The sequence below is a fragment of the Grampus griseus genome (genome assembly GCF_964374135.1).
Source record: "Grampus griseus genome assembly, chromosome: 6".
NCBI classification, from domain to species: Eukaryota; Metazoa; Chordata; class Mammalia; order Artiodactyla; family Delphinidae; genus Grampus; species Grampus griseus.
Window position 1 is genome coordinate 55,881,199 of NC_139000.1, and position 22,627 is coordinate 55,903,825.

Here is a 22,627-nt window from a genome sequence, read left to right on the forward strand (position 1 = left end):
TCACTGGGGATGTTATTTAATAAACATTATATATATCATAATACCCTTCTAAAATCTGAAGATTTCTGAATTCCAAAACACATCTGGTACAAGAGTTTTGTAAGATGCACTGTGGACCTGTACTAATGCACAATGTGAATCTGTAAGAGGAATATTTCCCAAACCTGTGACCATGAAGCTCACTTTTAAAAGGAGTAAGAAAGGAAACACTGGATTAGGGTATGCCCCTAACTATAAAAGGCCACAATGTCATATACCTAATAAAAAAACCTCAGGGCAAAGCCTCAGATAGACAAGTGTACAGAAAGACGTAAAACAGATGTTTTGTTGTTGTTATATCATTTTACGTAGTACTGTTATGCCAGTAAGAAGTTTAGTGAAGAAACTAAAGAATTGGCCTATGCTTACTCAGTACTAACAAGGGAGAAGGAAACTGTATTAGCCAGATCCTAGTATTTGTGCCACTGAAAACTGACTTTCCAAAATTTGCCCTGAAGATAAAATGAGAAAGTGTATAGGTGAGTGCCATTATTTTCTTCTACTTCATTCCTATAAGCCTTCTCTTCCCAACAAACAGCCTCAGAGAGCATGAACCGTACTCACTGAATTTGCTTCTGAGTTTTATTCACCCACTTGTCTAGAACTAGACATGCAACTCCCACAAATTTTTTCTCTGATCTACAAACACTCTGAACTTCCATTTTAAAAATGAAGCAACACTTTATTTGCTTACAATACAAACTCCTTTTAATTCAATCCTTAGGAGTTAATATTTTTATTCTGCTACTGGTATAATCTGTATAGGAGCTACATCAATATCTATTTTATTTTATAAATCATCATAAGCCATAATTACTTTTCAACACATGAATAGTAGGTCATAAATGAACACTTAAAAGCTTTTAGGTGATAATGGTATTAATAAAACAATACTACATGCTTTGGAATTGAAAACAGTTTTTAAATTTTAAAATATTATTTAATATATTAGAGGCTAACATTTCAAAGAGAACTTGCCAAATCAGTAAAACTAAATTTATATAGCCTAATGGATTGCTTATAAAATTTAAAGGATTTATTGTTGAGAGTCACTTTAAAAAAACTGTAGCTTTTTATCATCTGGGTCAATGTGGACCACTTTGCAATTTTTAGTTCAACAAATTAAGTTTTTTTTTTTTTTTTTGCAGTATGCGGGCCGCTCACTGTTGTGGCCTCTCCTGTTGCGGAGCACAGGCTCCGGACGCGCAGGCTCAGCGGCCATGGCTCATGGGCCTAGTCGATCTGCGGCATGTGGGATCTTCCCAGACCGGCACACGGACCCGTGTCCCCTGCATCAGCAGGTGGACTCTCAACCACTGCGCCACCAGGGAAGCCCAAGCCTGTTCTTGATGGTAAAATTTGTACTACTTCTTTATCAATTATATATTACATATGCATTTTAAAATACATTTAACTGTATTTAATGATTTAAATAACTAAAGTATAAAAGCAACTATATCAGCTAAACAAAGTTCACTCCCTCATCTGCCAACTCATCAAATTACTGTCTAATCTTCATTACCTTTGTTACTGAGGGAAGGAATAAAAAACTGAAATCCATAAATAATGACAATAAATCACAACTCATTTTAGTAAACTATTCAAGTTTTTCCCAATCCAACAACTTTTTATTAGTGTTAATAAATGAAGTTGATCATGTGCTTTTATCTCATCTATGCTCTTAGTAACTGAGACATAAATTGATTAAATGGCAAACAACAGGAAAAGCAAAAGCACCTGAGTAATTATAAAAAGAGAGCAAACAACCACTGAAGACTTTATTCATCGGATTTTTTGTTGTTATTGTTCAAACAGGATTGTGGCAAATATAGTGAGTACTTAAATCTGGTGTAAGACAAACTTACAAATCCTGTAAAAAAAAAAGCTTCATATCTTATTAGTTGATGTAATTTTTCCCTTATAGTTCACATTTTTTTCTGGATATGAAAATATATACTAAAATAATTTTTCAGGAAGTTGAAAAATATATAATGTGGGAAAAAACTAAGACCCAGAAAAATAATCTAACTTGACTTGGTTTAAGAAGCTAGTTGCTATACACTTTAGCTCTGGGAATGATACCTCTTGATATCAGTGCTTCTTCCATTGCACTGTACTGCCCTTAGCCTGGGGAAAAAAACACTTCTTAAAAATGATGGGAAGCATCACTTATGGAGAAATTGGTCCAGAGAATGTAAAAACATAATGCCCAAAGATTCTCAACTGAGAATTAAATTCAAATGTATTACATCAGTATTTTGTTGTTGTTAGTATTATATATAAAACCTCTTCTGCTCTGGGTTTTAATTATGGGGACTAATATAAAACTTGACCTTTAAACATACATACATACACACACACACACACACACACACACACACACACACACACACACGTTATTTCATTTTGTCAGTCAGAGCCTTCCATGATGCCTAATTGAAAGCACTACTTGATATATGCTAAAATGTAATTCTCACTCATTTTGTGTTAGCTTACCAGATTTGTGCTTCTTGTGTTTTGCTTTCTTTTTGATGATCAGTAACTTATTCTGGATCTCAGGTTTGTAAGACTTGAATGCAAGGGAATGAAGACCTTCGCGCTTTCTTTGTAAGTTTTCATTCAAAACATCTTTCAATTTCTTTTTTTTCTTTTTCTTCTTTTTTGCCCTCATTTTAGTTACTTTGAGTTTCTTGTGGCTCTGCAGTGACTGTTCTAATAGAATATCCCTTACAACTTTGTGGCAGTTAATTTCTGGATGATCACTGTGACTTCCATTTACATGTATTTGGCAAGATTTCAGAGCATTTTCTTTTAATGGACTGGGTTCAGGCTTTACTCTGGAAGCTTCACCATATTTTTCCTGATTTTCTATAAACCTTATTTCACCTGGACTGAGAGGCTCTCCAAAGCCAGTAACTTCCCCTGGGCTCCCTGGTTTCTCTAAATTTTCTTTACAGCAATCAGTTATTTTCATTTCACAGGGCCTACGAATTCTAATTTCACAGTTGGATTTCACTTCCATTTCAACAGAAATGTCATGATTATCCAAGTTCATTTTAGCAGGGCAGCAAGTTGGATCAAAACTAATTTCCTGCTCTTTCCTGAAGGCAGAGGGCAGGCCTTCTCTACTACACCTATGTTCTCCATTACTTGCACTAACATAGTCACACTTCAATTTCTCCAGTTTAATCCGAGGTACTCTTTGTATTTTAATGGGTGGAACTGGAAATTCTGGGGCTTGAAAAGGTCTCTGTTTATAAATCCGTACATCTGCACCACAGAACTGTGGGAAATGTACATAAGCATTCTCCAAATAATCGTAACCAAGGATAACTTCCCTGCATTCATGAATAGGCTGTCCAAGTACAGCATCTTGAACTTCCTTCTGTGTTTCATACACAAAGTCACAAAGACCCTTAAGTAACCACACTTTTTGGTAGAAAGGTAGTTCATGAAAAAGTTTTTCTTCCAATGGATTAACTTCTCCAAGAACTTTAAAAAACTGAGGACACAACCCAAGTTTTTCAGCACAGTTATTGGGATTTTCAGTCTGCCCTACAGCCGTGTACCACTGCTGTACTTTCTGTCTCAGTGCTGCTTCCCAGGTTCTATAAGGCAAAGTAGGTCTTCGATGTAAGGTAGGTCTGCGATGGGGAGGACTTAATAGAGAAGTCATTATTTTAGATAGAAAAGCGTTACACTGAGGCATCAGAAGACAGCGTTCCAATTCGTAAAAGACTATTTCTGGCAAATTTAGAATTTGCTGGGCTAAACAAAGGAAATGCCCGATTGCTGGAATTTCCCACATGGTCTCCATACAAGTTGGAGCTGCTTGAGCTAGAAGTTTTCTTTCCCATTCTTCTACTTCCTTTTGACTAGCTTCTTCTGCTTCTTTTCTTTCCTGCTCCCGAAGCCTAAAGAAAATTTAACAAATTATATTATTATTACTTAAAGTAGAGAATACCATAAAATACTAAATTTTAAGTATGTCATATTTATCTTCAGTCAACAAGGCAATTGGCTGTTCTAGTTTTCACTATCAGTACAAAGTGTCCCATTAGATGTACTATTGTGATTTTTTTTTTTCAGATGAAGAAATACACATATAACTTGATCCTGAGTTTTACTGATGGAGGATTATCACTAACATTGCTACTCAAGGCAAAACTGTTCAACTCACAATGTGTATCAACTTCAAACTAAATGAAAAACATTTTTAAAATGTTTACTACACAAAAGCACAGTTTAGTGTTTTCTAGAAGTAATATGATGTCATGTAAGAGCTGTAAACATGTTTACATCCTTTGACCTGATAATTCCATTCCTAAAAAGTTATTCTAAGAAGATAATTCAATAGAAGCAAAAAGTTACGTGTTTGTCAGTGTTAACTGGAGTTCTGTATAAGGAAAATAAAAATATAAAGAAGTTGTATTACATAACTGGGAAATAAGCTGGATATATTATATAGCCTTAAAATTAAAATTATGAATATTATGCATAAACACAAAAAACATCAGAACACAATATAGTACTTAACAAACAATAGCAATAATGAAAATATGCAAATACTGAACAAGGAGATGACAGTATTCCAAAAATACGTGAATCCTATGTTGATGAGATTATAAGTGCTTTCTTCCCCTTAAAAAGTTCTTTACGGGCACTGCTTTAAATTTTCTTAATTAAAAAAATTAAATTAGATAAAAAGAAGTCTCCGTGATCTTGCATTGGGCAAAGTGTTTTTATATATGGCACCAAAAGCACAGCAACAAAAGAAAAAATAAAGTGGTCACCATCAAAACTAAAAACGTTTGTGCTTTTAAAGGACATCATCAAGTGAAAAGACAACCATGGAATGGGAGAACATTTTTGCAAATCACGTATCTAATGAGAGATCTGTATCTGGAAAATAAAAGAACACTTATAACTCAATAATAAAAGGATAAAATAACCGAACTAAAAATGGACAAAGTAAATATTTCTCCAAAGAAGACGTACAAATGAATAATAAGCCGATGAAAAGATGCTCAACATCATTATCCGTTAGAGAAATGTAAATCAAAACCACAGTACGATACCAATACATGAATTGGTATCTCTCTTAAGATAATGATCTTGAGATGATTATTGTAAGAGAGATACTAACAGCTATTGGTAAAACTATGGAGAAACTGGAAACTTCATACACTATAAAGGATATAGCTACTTTCAAAGGCAGTCTAGCAGGTCCTCAGAAGGTTAAACATATGACGCAGCAAACCTACTCCTAGGTATATGTCCAAGAGAAATGAAAATATATGTCCACACAAAAACTTGTATATTAATGTTCATAGTAGCATTACTCATAATAGTCAAAGAGTAAAACTACCAAATGTATTTGGTATTTGTATATCCATCAACTGCTGAATGGATAAATAGAAAGAAATCATAAAGATCAGATCAGAAATAAATGAAAAAGAAATTAAGGAAATGATAGCAAAGATCAATAAAACTAAAAGCTGGTTCTTTGAGAAGATAAACAAAATTGATAAACCAATTTATCAATTAGTTTTGGGAGAAACCAAAAGGGAAAAGACTCAAATCAATAAAATTAGAAATGAAAAAGGAGAAGTAACAACTGACACTGCAGAAATACAAAGGATCATGAGAGATTATTACAAGCAACCATATGCCAATAAAATGGACAACCTGGAAAAAATGGACAAATTCTTAGAAATGCACAACCTTCAGAGACAGAACCAGGAAGAAATAGAAAATATGAACAGACCAATCACAAGCACTGAAATTGAAACTGTGATTAAAAATCTTCCAACAAACAAAAGCCCAGGACCAGATGGCTTCACAGGTGAATTCTATCAAACATTTCGAGAAGAGCTAACACCTATCCTTCTCAAACTCTTCCAAAATATAGCAGAGAGGGGAACACTCCCAAACTCATTCTATGAGGCCACCATCACCCTGATACCAAAACCAGACAAAGATGTCACAAAGGAAGAAAACTATAGGCCAATATCACTGATGAACAGATGCAAAAATCCTCAACAAAATATTAGCAAACAGAATCCAACAGCACATTAAAAGGATCATACACCATGATCAAGTGGGGTTTATCCCAGGAATGCAAAGATTCTTCAATATATGCAAATCAATCAATGTGATACACCATATTAACAAATTGAAGAAGAAAAACCATATGATCATCTCAATAGATGCAGAGAAAGCTTTCAACAAAATTCTACACCCATTTATGATAAAAACCCTCCAGAAAGTAGGCACAGAAGGAACTTTCCTCAACATAATAAAGGCCATATATGACAAACCCACAGCCAACATCGTCCTCAATGGTAAAAAACTGAAACCATTTCTACTAAGATCAGGAAAAAGACAAGGTTGCCCACTCTCACCACTCTTATTCAACATAGTTTTGGAAGTTTTAGCCACAGCTAAAGAAGAAAAAGAAATAAAAGGAATCCAAATCGGAAAAGAAGAAGTAAAGCTGTCACTGTCTGCAGATGACATGATACTATACATAGAGAATCCTAAAGATGCTACCAGAAAACTACTAGAGCTAATCAATGAATTTGGTAAAGTAGCAGGATACAAAATTAATGCACAGAAATCTCTGGCATTCCTATACACTAATGATGAAAAATCTGAAAGTGTAATTAAGAAAACACTCCCATTTACCAGTGCAACAAAAAGAATAAAATACCTAGGAATAAACCTACCTAAGGAGACAAAAGACCTGTATGCAGAAAATTATAAGACACTGATGAAAGAAATTAAAGACCATACAAACAGATGGAGAGATATACCATGTTCTTGGATTGGAAGAATCAACATTGTGAAAATGACTATACTACCCAAAGCAATCTACAGATTCAATGCAATCCCTATCAAACTACCAATGGCATTTTTCACAGAACTAGAACAAAAAATTTCACAATTTGTATGGAAACACAAAAGACCCCAAATAGCCAAAGCAATCTTGAGAAAGAAAAATGGGCCTGGAGGAATCAGGCTCCCTGACTTCAGGCTATACTACAAAGCTACAGTAATCAAGACAGTATGGTACAGGCACAAAAACAGAAATATAGATCAAAGGAACAGGATAGAAAGCCCAGAGAGAAACCCATGCATATATGGTCACCTCATCTTTGATAAAGGAGGCAAGAATATACAATGGAGAAAAGACAGCCTCTTCAATAAGTGGTGCTGGGGAAACTGGACAGCTACATGTAAAAGAATAAAATTAGAACACTCCCTAACACCATACACAAAAATGAACTCAAAATGGATTAAAGACCTAAATGTAAGGCCAGACACTATCAAAGTCTTAGAGGAAAACATAGGCAGAACACTCTATGACATAAATCACAGCAAGATCCTTTCTGACCCACCTCCTAGAGAAATGGAAATAAAAGCAAGAAACAAATGGGACCTAATGAAACTTAAAAGCTTTTGCACAGCAAAGGAAACCATAAACAAGACCAAAAGACAACCCACAGAATGGGAGAAAATATTTGCCAATGAAGCAACTGACAAAGTATTAATCTCCCAAACTTACAAGCAGCTCATGCAGCTCAATATCAAAAAAACAAACAACCGAATCTAATAATGGGCAGAAAACCTAAATAGGCATTTCTCCAAAGAAGATATACAGATTGCCAACAAACACATGAAAGCATGCTCAACATCATTAATCATTAGAGTAATGCAAATCAAAACTACAATGAGGTATCATCTCACACCAGTCAGAATGGCCATCATCAAAAATTCTACAAACAATAAATGCTGGAGAGGGTGTGGAGAAAAGGGAACCCTCTTGCACTGTTGGTGGGAATGGAAATTGATACAGCCACTATGGAGAACAATATGGAGGTTCCTTAAGAAACTAAAAATAGAACTACCATATGACTCAGCAATCCCACTACTGGGCATATACCCTAAGAAAACCAGAATTCAAAAAGAGTCATGTATCACAATGTTCATTGCAGCTCTATTTACAATAGCCAGGACATGGAAGCAACCTAAGTGTCCATCCACAGATGAATGGATAAGAAGATGTGGCACATATATACAATGGAATATTACTCAGCCATAAAAAAAACGAAATTGAGTTATTTGTAGTGAGGTGGTTGGACCTAGAGTCTGTCATACAGAGTGAAGTAAGTCAGAAAGAGAAAAACAACTACTGCATGCTAACACATACATATGGAATCTGAAAAAAAAAAAAAGGTCATGAAGAACCTAAGGGCAAGACGGGAATAAAGACACAGACTTACTAGAGAATGCACTTGAGGATACGGGGAGTGGGAAGGGTAAGCTGGGACGAAGTGAGAGAGTGGCATGGACATATATACACTACCAAATGTAAAATAGATAGCTAGTGGGAAGCAGCCGCATAAGCACAGGGAGATCAGCTCGGTGCTCTGTGACCACCTGGAGGGGTGGGATAGGGAGGGAGATGCAAGAGGGAAGAGATATGGGGACATATGGATATGTATAAATGATTCACTTTGTTATACAGCAGAAACTAACACACCATTGTAAAGTAATTATACTCCAATAAAGATGTTTAAAGAAAAAAAAGCATTTGACAAACTACCAAAAAAAAAAAAAAAAAAGAAAGTGGTATATCTGTACAATGGAATATTATTTGGCAATTAAAAAAAATGAAGTGCTTATACATGTTACAACATGGATGAACCTTGAAACATGATACTAAGTAAAAAAAGTCACCCATAAGACCACATATTATATAATACCATTTACATAAAATGTCCAGAAATGAATAGAGATGGAAAGTAGATTAGAGGTTTCCAAGGACTGGGGAGGTGGGGGAAATGGGAAGTGACTTCACAGTCTTTTTTTTTTTTTTTTTAAGGCTGCGCTGGATCTTAGTTTTGGCATATGAACTCTTAGTTGCAGCACGTGGAATCTAGTTCCCTGACCAGGGATCAAACCCAGGCCCTCTGCTTTGGGAGCATGGAGTCTTAATCACTGGACCACCAGGCAAGTCCCATTAGTCTTTATTTTTGGTGTGATGAAACGTTCTAAAATTGACTGCAGTGATGGTTGCACAACTCTGTGAATGTACTAAAAACAGCTGGATTTTATATTTAAATAGGTAAACTCTATGGTATGTGAATTATATTTCAATAAAGCTGTATTTAAAGAAATAAAAGCATATAAGGTTTGGGGAGAGAAATTAAAATGCACCAACAAGGGGAAGAAAATATAATAACTTCTTTCTCTTGAATTTTCAAGAGTGAGAGCTCTTACTCTAGAAAAGATGTATAAAAACATAAAGATGTGACTAATTCACGGACTCTGAATGAAAGTCGAGGCACAGTGTCTGACACTGGCTATTTTTCTGTACTATCATATTGTAATCTGTTAAAACAAATACATAGTAAGAATACTATTTTAGCAATATCAGGACTTTCATTTTATAGAAGAAACTTACTTTTATATTTCTGGCTAAGAGGTCACACTATAACTACCTTATTATTACAGATACAACAAATTAATCAAGTAGTTCTGGTTCATTAAAAAAGCTAATGAAGAAACTATCATTTGTGATTTGGCATTTATGTATATTAATTACATTTAAATATCTAAACAGTACTAGAGATTTTTGGTAAAATTCATTTTTTTTTCAAAAGTGCTTATAGTTTTGGGGAGTTTTAGCTTTTTACTGAATGGGGGTGGTTGTGGGATGATAGAATCTGGCTTCCCCAGCACAAAGCTGGGACTCCAAAAGCCCACAAAATTAGCAGAAGGGTGTACTAGCAACAACAGTCCCTTCTCCTGGCCCCAACTAAGGGACTGAAAGGAAAACTGTCTTCACAATAGGAGTGTTGGATGGAGAAAAAATAAAATCTCTTTAAAGAATTTGTAACTGTAAGCTGACTCATGTGGATTTACTGACCACATTCACATTTCCTGGGTGCTCAAAAAGTTTAACATGGTCTCATGTCAAAATTGTTGTCAGGTACTTGAACAGAAAAAAATCAATTCTCTGAGGCAATGAACCTTATAACTAGATCTTAAGGAACTCCCACACTGATTCAGTAACAAGAAATGAGTTCACAGTCAAAAAAACCCCAAAATATAAAAGGAAATAAGTTACTGTTGAGGGATAGGAAAAAAAGTACGACCCCCCCAAAATCTATAGACATAGGTAATTTAGGAGGTGCAAAATACGTCTAGTGAAAAGAAACTGAAAACAAGGGCAAAGAAAAAGATTATTTTAAAATGCAAAGCAGTTTTGAAAAAGAACTAAAGAAAACTTCTAAATATGAAAAATACAGAAATTAAAAGAAAAAAAAGATTTACAGTTATCTCAACAGAAATAATGGAAGCCAGCAGACAATGGAATATCTTTAATGTACTTAAAAAAAAAAACTATCGGGACTTCCCTGGTGGTGCAGTGGTTAGGAATCTGCCTGCCAATGCAGGGGACGTGGGTTCGAGTCCTGTTCCGGGAAGATCACACATGTCACGGATCAACTAAGCCTGTGCACCACAACTACTGAGCCCGCATGCCACAACTACTAAAGCCCGCGTGCCTAGAGCCCGTTCTCCACAACAAAGACAAGCTACTGTAGTGAGAAGCCCACACACCACAACGAAGAGTAGCCTCCTCTTGCCACAACTAGAGAAAGCCCATCTGCAGAAATGAATACTCAATGCAGCCAAATATTAATTAATTAATTAATTAATATTAAAAATACTATCAATGTAAATATCCATTCACAGCAAAAATATCTTTCAAAAATGAAGACAAACATAAAGATATTTTCAAACAAAAACTCCATATTTGTGATGAACAGAACCTCATCCAAAGGAAATGCTAAAGGATTTACTTCAAATGGAATAAAGGTCAATGATCCTTAACTGATGATCAGAGATGGGAAAAGAGCAAAAAAGTGGTAATATATAGCTCTATCTATATCTATATAGCTCTATCTATATAGACAGGGCATAAAATAATGATAAAAATGTTTTGTGGAGTTTAAAAAGAAGACAAGATAGAATTAAAATACATTACAACAATAACAAATAAGCTGGGTGAGAAATGATTACAGTTAAAAGTGTTCCAAGGTCCTTGTATTAATCAGGAAAATGGTAAAAATATTGATTAGGCTTTAATAAGTTAATTATGCATATGAAAGTTTCTAGGGTAGGTACGAAAATAACAGACTTTAAACATGCAAATGAGTAGAGATGGAAATATGGAAGGAAAATATATAATAATTAAAAGTGGTGGGGTGTATGTAACTATAGCAGTACTTTGAGGGACATTTATAGTTAAGAATGTATATTTAGAAAAGAAGGAAAGTTGAAAATCAAACATACGTGTTCATTAAAAGAAAAAAAACTAGAAAAGAACAGCAAATCAAAGCCCCAAAGCTGAAAGAAGGAAATAAAGAGCAGAAATCAATGAAATATAAAACAAATATACAATAGAAAAATCATTAAATTCGAAAGTTGGTTCTTTGGAAACATTATTAAAATTAATAAACCCTTGGCAATACTGATGAAGAAAACAAACATACACATACACAAAACCAATACCAGAAATGAAAATGGGCACATCCTGGAGATTCTACAGATACAGATGATATAAAGATATTATAAGAAACTTTATGCCAAGAGACAATTTAAATGAAACAGGTAAGTTTTTTGAAAAACACAAACTAACAAAAGTGACATAAGAAGAACAAAGATCTGAATAATCCTGTTATCTATTAAAGAAACTACACACTTCAAAATCTTTCCCACATATGCGACTTCCCTGGTGGTCCAGTGGTTAAGACTCTGAGCTTCCACTGCAGCGGGCACGGGTTTGATCCCTGGGCAGAGAACTAAGATTCCGCATGCCATGCAGTGTGGCAACCCCCCGCCCAAAAAAACCCCCAAAATAACCAAAAGAAAAAAAACTTCCCTACATAGAAAAATCGGGGTCCTAAAGCCTTCACAAGAATTCATCTCGAAAATTTCAGTTAATGAAACAAAGTATAAAACAGGCATGTTAAAGAAGTAAAAGAGGGAGGACAGATTAAAGTCTAACAAACACCCAGTTGGAGCTCCAGAAATAAGAATACAGAAGAGGGGTAGGGGAGTGGTGATGATGGCAATATTTGAAGAGATAATGGCTGAGAATTTCCTAGAAATGATAAAGGACACAAATCCCCAATTCAAAAAGCCCAAGAAAGTAAATTAAGAGAACCACACTTGGGCATATCATAATAAAAATAATAAAACATCAAAGACAAAAAAAAGTCTTACAAGCAGTCAGGGGGGAAAATGACAGCTTACATATACAACAATCACAAAAAGATTGAGAGATTTCTCAATAGCAACAAAATAAACCAGAAACAACTATCATTCACGGATGAGGATAAATTAAAGTCATTTTCATTTAGACAAAAAGCAGAACTCATTCTAAGTAAAGTAAAAACTTCTAAAGTGTCTTCTGCTTCCACCTGAAGTAACAAGGAATCACATTTACTCTCCTACCTGAACCAACCATAAAAATCCTGACAAAATAGATAAAACAATGGTCTGTAAGAATCTAAACATCAAGCAAAGGACAGTGATCTCAGAGAGACGGGAAATAGAGAAGATGAGCCCAACAACTGTTGCAGTTACTGCTTTGAGAGAATTTTCAGGCCATGATGCAGGAGGGGGAACCCAGGTAGAGCCTAGCAGACTCCCTGAGTTGAGAAGAAGTCAAGAATCCAGAGACACCAAGGCAGCTAAAGTCTATAGGACATAATACTAAAGAAGAGAGAGCTGCATAAAGTGAGAACAGCAAAGATGTACAGAGTCCCCCTCAAATATTCAGAGCACTGACTAGTGTATGCATGTAAGGAAACAACCCAAAACTAGGTGGGGGAAAACATCCAAAAGATTAGAAAATATAATGTCTATTCCCACAAGCCACACTGGAAAAACTCATAATTCATGGGATGTTGGATAGAATACTCAGAAAGGTCTTGCATTGGTAGTAGAGAATAATTAGCTCTAGACTGAGCACTGTTCTGGACCCAAGTAACAAATCATAAAAGACCCAAAATGACCAAACTGTTTCCAAGTAATTAACTGCATTCCAGAAAAAAAGCTCTAGGAGATTCACAGAAATATAAAAATATCCGGCACCCACCAAGATAAAACTCACAATGTTTGGCATCCAAACCAAAATACTAGGCATACAACAAAGCAGAAACACATGGTCCATAATGAGAAGATAAAAATCAATCACTCAAAACTGACCCAGAAATGAAACAAATGTTAGGATTAGCAAATAAGGCCATTAGAGTAGTTATTGAAACTGTAATATATATGGTCAAAAAGTTAAGTAGAGACATGGGAGATATAAAATAGACCCAAATTGAACTTTTAGAGATGAAAACTACAATGTCTGAGATGAAAATATACTGAATGGGACTAATGGCAAATTAGACATAGCAGAAGAAAAGATTGGTGAACTTGGAGACAGTAATAGAAACTATCCAAATTTCAAGATACAGAGAAAATACTTCTGTAGTATATACTTCAGGAAAACAATGATCACAGAAAGAAGTTCTAAGATGAAAGAATTGAAAAACAAATCAACTGTGAATCATGTGGGTAAATAAACATTATATTACAAAAAACAGTAACAATAATGTTTAGTTCGGCGAGTAAAAAATGAGATAGAGCTAAATTATTCATCAATCATATATAAGACAGATGAGGCAGAAAAGATCAAAATTAACAAGAGAAATAGAGCATATAACTTCCAAGTGAGTGGAAACAGTTTTAAGTGAAATAAATCTCATCTTCCAAAGATGGATGTCAACAGATAATGCCAAACTGAAAAATCAGGAACTAGCAATCAGCATGTATTTAGAAATGTGTAAATAATTACTAGAAAAAATGGCTAAAAAGTTAAAGGTAGATGTTTCTGAGTCATGAAATAGAAGATGAGTTGAAGTAAGGCTGTTGTCTTTAATTAGAAGCCTTAATAGTACTATGTAACTTTTGAACTATACAGCCAATGAAATAAAAAAAAATTCTTCAATCAACTTTTCAAAAAGAATATTAGCCAGGAGATATTAAAGAGCCAATACCAAAAAGATTTATGGATATTATATTTCTTACCTGTTAGATATATGGATATTGTTTACCATGAAATTGAGTTTCTCTGCACTTTATATATACTGAGAAGGGTAATCATTTCTTCAATATTCTGTTGTTAACTAAAGAAAAGGTTTTCAAGTTATTTCTCATGAAATGTAGCTCAGAGCTTGTTTAAAAGTTTGGTATAGAAAACTATCTGTTAGAATACCAACCAACAAAAAGTGCATTCATTTAGTATGCTTGGCACAGAAACTGATTTTGGTCAACCCTGTCACAATCAATCATGCTCTGTTTCTGTAGAGGTGAAAGAGTAACAACTAGTGCTCAGGGAAGAAAATGAAAGGAGAAGTTGGAGCAGACCAAGACACTTTTATGGACTTGGTTTTGACTAAAACAGTGCTAGCAACCTTTGGCCAATAAAGGCTAGAGATACGGCAATTTCAGACACTATTTATTCAATTTATAGACGGGGACACTAAGGACATAGAAGGGCGATAAGGTAACTTTCTTAGGCTTACACAGTGATTAGCGTAAGAGCCAGCAATACAAACAGTTTGTCATTGGTGGGCCAAAGTTAGCACCAACTGGCTTACTCTTGGAAGATTAGGCAGTAATTCACAAATTGTGTTGGCTCAGGTGCCTGGAAAGGCCATGACTTAGTTGGGGTATGATGCTGCCAAATGTGGACATTGCCTGAGTTACTCAAGGGCTGCTACTCACTCTTCTGTTCCCTATAAACTAAACCCTTCAAGGGAGAATGATGGATTCTAGCCTTAGACCATGAGTACTGAAGAGGCAGCAGAAAGAGAAACAAAGATTGGTCTGGTGTAGGCCAGCGTAACACAGAATAATCCTTTAGACGTAGAGCTGTGAGTCTCTGTCCCAATCCTCAGCAGTATGGTATATACAGAATGGGAGCTTGCCAAAGAGCTCTAGAGTTAACGTCTATAATCTGCCAATTTAAAAAAACTTAGTCAAACACTTAAAATATAATTAAAACATTAAAAAACCCACTGTATTACAAAATGCTGAAGAAAACCACACTCTGCTCACAAGGACAAATAAAAAAGAGCTTTCAAAATTATTCTCAATTTAAAAATTTGTTCTGAAGTGCTGTACTAAAATCAGATAGAGTGCTACATGTTTCTAAAATGTTAGCTTGAAAAATTAAGCCTTCAGTATTGGGGCAATGCTATATGAATGCCTGAGGATAGTTATAAAATCCACATTCACTAATGAAAAAAAAAACGGTTATAGGAAAGTAAGAAAGTAGATCCTAATAGTTCTCATTGCAAGGAGAAATTTTTTTTTAATAAATTTATTTTATTTATTTATTTTTGGCTGCATTGGGTCTCCGTTGCTGCGCACGGGCTTTCTCTAGTTGCAGCAAGCAGGGGCTACTCTTCGTTGTGGTGTGTTTGCTTCTCATTGCAGTGGCTTCTCTGGTTGTGGATCAGGGGCTCTAGGCATGCGGGCTCAGTAGTTGTGGCGCACAGGCTTAGTTGCTTCTCGGCATGTGGGATCTTCCTGGACCGGGGATCGAACCCGTGTCCCCTGCATTGGCAAGTGGATTCTTAACCACTGAGCCACCAGGGAAGTCCCTCTTTTCTTTTTATTACATCTATATGAGATGGTCAGTATAATTAAATCTACTGTGGTAATCATTTCACAATATATGTAAGTCAAACCATCATGCTGTACATCTTAAACTTATACAGTGATGTATATCAATCATTTCTCAATAAAACTGGAAGTAAAAGTAAACATCACCAAATGAACAACAAAAAAGTGTTCCCCAATTTTTTTTTTTCCTGGACAAGTTCTCATTTTTGAGGTTGCTCCTTACTGGCTTCAAGAATGTTTACCTGTTACTGTGTAAAATACGAACAGAAGCTGTGCCTAAGGTTATTTTGGTCAGGTATAACTTGGTAAGAACATCACTAACAAGTGAACAGCTTTACAAAAGAAAATTATGTTTTAAAGTATCCTAACTTTACTAGTTTTATAAAGTTTATCGAATGCTTACCATGTGTGAGAATACAAAGAGGTGAAAGCATGGACCACACTCTTAAATAAGAGTTTACAATCTAGTAAGAAACATATACAGAAGTTGTAATCCAAAATAATCCATTAACTGAAAAAACAATACAACACAGTATGTAAAGTGGTAGCATGAAAAAGGAAAGCATGACATTTATTTACATTTTCTAAAATGAGCAATATACAATATTATATTTTAGGAAAACCAACCATTCATATTAAGTGTTCAGTCAAGCTTCTTACTTAGCTACCAACAACAGAATCTCTTCTAGCTAAAGTAGAGAAGGAATTAAGCTCTGTTAAGGGTAACAGAGCCAAACTTAATAGATATGAAGATATGAATCCCAACCACACTTTGAGAGCTTCTCCAGAAAAAACTAGACTTCCACTACTACTTAGCATTTCTGATACTAGGAAGCTAGAACAACTAGAAGCTCCTACCACCACCTTTGCCAAAAGATTAACTTCCCTGCCCAAGACTGCCACCTCATGTTGGTCCCAAGCAATTTCAAGTGAGAAGAGCGTGACTGGTCACAGGCCTCTACCTTAGCTATGAGTGGGTATGAGAATATAAATTTTCTGGCATCTGCTTTGGGAAGTCAGGACTTACAACATGGGAAATTACCAAAATGTTGGGCAGCTCTTCAAAAATGCTGGGTGGTCACAAATGACAAATGTCTACTTCATTAAGTCATTGTTATTTTGTGTTATAGAGAATTTGAAAATAAATCACTTAATCATAAGTCATAGCTTTTTTTTTTTTTTCCTTCTTTTTTCGGTATGCGGGCCTCTCACTGTTGTGGCCTCTCCCATTGCGGAGCACAGGCTCCGGACGCGCAGGCTCAGCGGCCATGGCACACGGGCCTAGCCACTCCGCGGCATGTGGGATCTTCCCGGACCGGGGCACGAATCCGTGTCCCCTGCATCGGCAGGCGGACTCTCAACCACTGCGCCACCAGGGAAGGCCCACAGCTTTTAATTCACAAAAATGTAGAAAACATTTTTACTTTAACTCCAATGATTTCCAAATCAATAAAATACCAGTAAGTTTAGACAAACATGTGAAATGAGTACAAAAGCATGCACACTATTTCTAGTAATCCAAATAGTTTTGCAAAAAAAGAATGGTGAAGAGGTCCAATATTTTTAACATGGCTAGAGTAGACATTAATGATTGAAACTGCTACCTAATGATGTCATATTCCAGATTAACTGAAATTTACTTAAGGAGAGCTAACTTCCAATTTTAACAATTTTATTTTTAAAATATTATCTAAAATGTATTATATATGTTCCTGCTTAATAAATAAAGTATATAAAATATAATTTAATCTTTCCTTAATGGCTCAATGTCACCATTATAAACAAAATGCAGTGGTCATGAGTAGCTTAAAGACTATTCCAGCAACTACACTTTTTTTTTTTTTTTTTTTGGCTGCACCACGCAGATTGCATGATCTTAGTTCCCTGATCAGGGATCGAACCCGGAACCCCTGCAGTGGAAGTGTGGAGTCCTAACCACCGGACCGCCAGGGAGTTCCCTCCAGCAACTACACATTAACCAGCCCTTTCACTCAATTTTCCCAGAACTTTGACTTGTACTGTTGCTGTCTTCTAAATCAACAGTGCCTCTGTACACTAATCGGCCTCAAGATAGGCTGCTGCCCTAACAGCATTTACCTGAAGACAGCCAGACTACCAAGCCTTACTCAATGTTTATTCCTTTCTGTTCAACACATATCATCTGCCATCTCCTTTGCACTGGTTTCCAATGCATCCAGGTAAATAAAGATAGTAGTATAGGAATGCCAGGATTTTGGATTTTTGCAATCTGATTTAAGAAACCATGGTTTGTACGGCATATACTGTACAAAAAAGGGAGACTACCTACTGTATAAAAATTAAAATATAGAGTAGGGATTCCCTTCCTTTAATTGGAATAGATCACAAATCAGAGACCTAACTGTTGGACTTAAAAGATTTTTTAAAATAGTTTACTCTTAGGTTTATGTCTGTCCAGATGGTCACCTAAAAATTATCAGATGCCCATCAGTTAACTGAAGTATTACCATATTATACTATGGACTGGAATTATTCAGCTTGCTGCCAACTTGAATTTCTGATATAAAAAGTTGTTTAAAGCTAATTAGCAGGAGGAAAACTTTACTTTCTCACTTCTTATGCCAAAAGTTTTAATCAAAAAACAAAACAAAAAAAGAGAGAAGCTTACGCCCAGGTCTTAAGCACAACTACTGTAATCATATGATCCTTGCAATCTTCCCTGTCTTCCAATCTGACCTTTCTTTATGATGTTTTCAAAGCCCCTTCCAGACCAAATTTTACAGTAGCTATATTCTCAGCTAGTCTCTGACTAGCTCTCGAGAGGATATTAGATCGATAGAATTGATAGATTGATAAAATTATCATGATAGATTATGATAAATTAATTGTACATAGAGAGGGAGGCTTTGTTTAGCACTCCCATGTATCATACCACATGTTGATGACTAAATGTCACATTTTCCTTCTAAGGACTTAAAACAAATCTTGTGAGAGGCTCAAAAGACATTTAAAAGACTCAGCCTATCTCACTAGTTATGGGGCACTTTATAAATTTTAATACTTGTCATATTTTCAATTATAAAAGAAAAGCATGCTTATTTTAGAAAATTTAGAAAACGAAGGTTAAAAGAAAAAGTCTCACTATTCCTGATACATTTTACATGTGTTTTTATGTAAACTCTAAATTCGGATGCACATAAAGTTAACGCTCTCTTGGTACTGAAGACAGAAAAAGAAGGCAGGTGTGGCAAGGATAGCAAGAAATGTGGGGAAAAAAGGCATATGATGAGATTAGAGAGATAGGGTGAGGCCAAAAGGTAAAAGCAGGGTCTTATAAACTATATTAAGCCATTAAAGTTCGTGTGTGTACTTGACTTGCTTTGTTTTGGGGAGGTGTAAGTAATGGGAAAAGGTAAGTGGCATGATCAAATTTGCATTTGGAAAAGTTCATTCTAGCTTTAATGTGAAAAACAGAATGGAAGGAGGACAACTGTTTCACCAATTAAGAAAAGATTATAGTAGCCTAAGTGAGAGATTAAGGAACTGGATGAAGGCAGAGAAGATAGAGGGTAGCAAATTCAAGAGAGATTAGGAAATAAAACTGTCAACATTTGGGGATGAATTTGATTTGTGTATAAGGGAAAGGAAGATGTCCTGGATGAATCCTAGGTTTCTAATTTAAATAATCTAATAGATACTGGTGCCATTCATAAAGATAGGGAGCACTACAGTGAGATCAAATTTTAGGTGTAAGCATTATGCTTTCATAATTAATTTTTGATGTAATCAATTTGAAGAAGATATCTATAGCAAATATCTTTTGTTTGCCTGCAGATCTATTCTCTACCCTTCACTGTGTAGTTTAACTGTATCAGCAGGCAACGTCATAAACTAGCTTTCCTTAGGTTTAGTTGAGGGAGCCCTGGTAAGGACCAGATAAAGACAGGAAAGTAGGGAAAAGTAGGGTAAAGTACTTTATTCCCTTGGCTTCCTCTCTGTGAGGTTTTTGGTATTTACCTAACATGCATGTGCTGTAAAAATAGTTAATAGGGAAATAACCTGAGCTGATGGCTGTCTTGTTTAATGTCTTGCTAAATTTTCATGAACAATACAAGCATAATTGTTAAGAACACATGTATTAAGTTCATATAAGTGGAATAAAAGTTTTATAAATGGACTTAAATAAAAGGGGGGGAGTTGTGTCCTTCAACACAAGGTATCATCTCAATAGCCTCTTGTTTGTAATCCTCTCATGGGTACCAGTAACTACACCCTCTTGCTCACCCTGGTTAACAGCCTCATGTCTTAATGTTCAGCTATAATCCAATCTCTTTTGAAATAAACCCTCCTTGAATTTTCTCATTTTGAATGTGCCACCTGTTTCCTGATAGATGAGAGACAATGATACTGTCAGTGATAGATACTACATCCAGAGACATGTTAAATATGCAATTAGGTCTCAAACTTAGAGAAGTTTGGGCAAGAGACATATATCTGAGTCTTCTGTATATAGGTGGTATGGGAATGGATGAGATGACTTATGAAGAAAGTATAACATGAGAAAAGGATAGACTCTTGGATAAAAACTTGAACTGTGGCAACAGCTGGACAGTTAAGAACCAGAAAGAACTAAAATATTGGACAATGATGGCACTTAAGACTGAGGGAGGGCTTCCCTGATGGCACAGTGGTTAAGAATCTGCCTGCCAACGCAGGGGACATGGGCTCAAGCCCTAGTCTGGGAAGATCCCACGTGCCACAGAGCAACTGAGCCTGTGCTCTAAAGCCCATGAGCCACAACTACTGAGCCCACATGCTACAACTACTGAAGCCCGCGCACCTAGAGCCTGTGCTCTGCAACAAGAGAAGCCACCGCAATGAGAAGCCCGCATGGCAATGAAGAGCAGCCCCCACTTGCTGCAACTAGAGAAAGCCCGTGCACAGCAACAAAGACCCAACACACCTAAAAAATAATTAATTTTTAAAAACAAAACCAATAATGATGGTAACTACTTTATCAGTAATGATGGTAACTACTTTATCAATATAACCTCCTCACAACAACTTTAAGAAGAATATATTAGTGTAGCAACACTCCAAAAAACGTTGAAGAATCTGCCATGACCATAAGATTAAAAGCAGAATGAATATACAATTGAATCAAAAAGAATGAAGTACCCAGGAGGTGAAAGACCAAAGAAAGCTGGAAGGACCCTGCTCCCTGACTTCAAATGATGCTACAAATCCACAGTAATCAAAACAGTAGCGTACTGGCATAAAAACAGACACACAGATCGATGGAAAGGAACAGACAGCCCACAAATAAACCCATGCATATACAGTCAATTAATTTATGACAAAGGAGCCAAGAATATACAATGGGGAAAGGACAATCTCTTCAATAAATGGTGTTGGGAAAACTGGACAGCTACATGCAAAAGAATGAAATTTGATGGCTCTCCTACAATATATACAACAATTAATTAACTTAAATGGATCAAAGACTTGAACATAAGACCTTATACCATAAAGCTCCTAGAAGAAAAAGATAAGCAGTAAACTCCTTGACATAGGTCTTGGTAAAGATTTTTGGAATCTGACAACAAAAGCAAAAGCAACAAAAGCTAAAATAACTTCGTGTGACTGCATCATACTTAAAAGCTCTGTACAGCAAAGGAAGCCATCAACAAAATGAAAAGGCAACCTACTGAATGGGAGAAAATATTTGCAAATCATGTATCTGGTAAGAGGCTAAAATCCAAAATATATAAAAAAACTGATACAATCCAATAGCAAAAAACCAACAATTTGATTAAAAAATGGACAGATCTGAATATACATTTTTCCAAAGACACACAGATGGCCTACAGGTATATGAAAAGATGCTCAACATCACTAATCATCAGGGAAATGCAAATTAGAACCACAATGAGATACCACCTCACACCTTCAGAATGACCATTATCAGAAAGACAAAAAATAAGAAGTACTGGTGAGGATGTGGAGAAAAGGGAACCCTTGAGCACTGTTGGGAATGTAAACTGGTGCAGCCACTATGGAAAACCGTATGACAGCTCCTCAAAAAATTAAAAATAGAACTACAATATAATCCAGCAATTCCACTTCCGGGCATTTATCTGAAGAAAATAAAAATACTAACTTGAAAATATGTACTCCCATGTTTACTGCAACCTTATATACAACAGCCAAGATATAAAAACAATCTAATGGATGAATGGATAAAGAAAATGAGGTATATATACACAATGGAGTATTAGTCAGCCACAAAATAGAAGGAAATATTGCCATTTGTGACAATGTGGATGGACCTTGAGGCCATTACACTACGTGAAAAAAGTCAGACACAGAATGATAAAACTGTATGATCTCTCTTATATGTGGAATCTTAAAAAAAAAGAACAGGTGGGTGGTTGCCAGAGGAGGAGGGTGGGAAGCGGGAAAAATGGGTTGAGTGAGTCAAAACATAAAGAAGAAAAATAAAATTAAAAACAAAGTAGAATGAACACATACACACACATCTATCTGTGTCTCCATCCTTAAAGAAGACACATACATCAATGTTTACTGCAGCATTCCATAATAACAAAACACTAGAAATAATCCAAAATGTGCATCTTATCAGGTAAATGGATAAACTGTAACACAGTCAGATAATGTAATATTATATACTAGCACGTGAAATAAACTAGAATGAAATAATTCAACACAGTTAAATCTCAGACACATAATGTTGAGTGAAAACAGAAAGTTGACATTTATATAAAGGATTCTTCAACATGCAAAAATCAATCAATGTGATACACCATATTAACAAACTGAGGAAGAAAAACAT

General features: G+C 35.6%; 1 protein-coding gene across 4 annotated transcripts in view; it reads right to left on the reverse strand.

Annotated features, from left to right (window-relative positions):
• BRD10 (bromodomain containing 10) overlaps positions 1–22,627 on the reverse strand; it is a 103,339-nt gene that overhangs the window by 46,669 nt on the left and 34,043 nt on the right. For all 4 annotated transcript variants that reach the window (XM_082657465.1, XM_082657464.1, XM_082657466.1 and 1 more), the window contains one exon: positions 2,536–3,953. In XM_082657465.1, the coding sequence (XP_082513591.1) occupies positions 2,536–3,953 (1,418 nt within the window). The remainder of the gene's footprint in view (positions 1–2,535; positions 3,954–22,627) is intronic.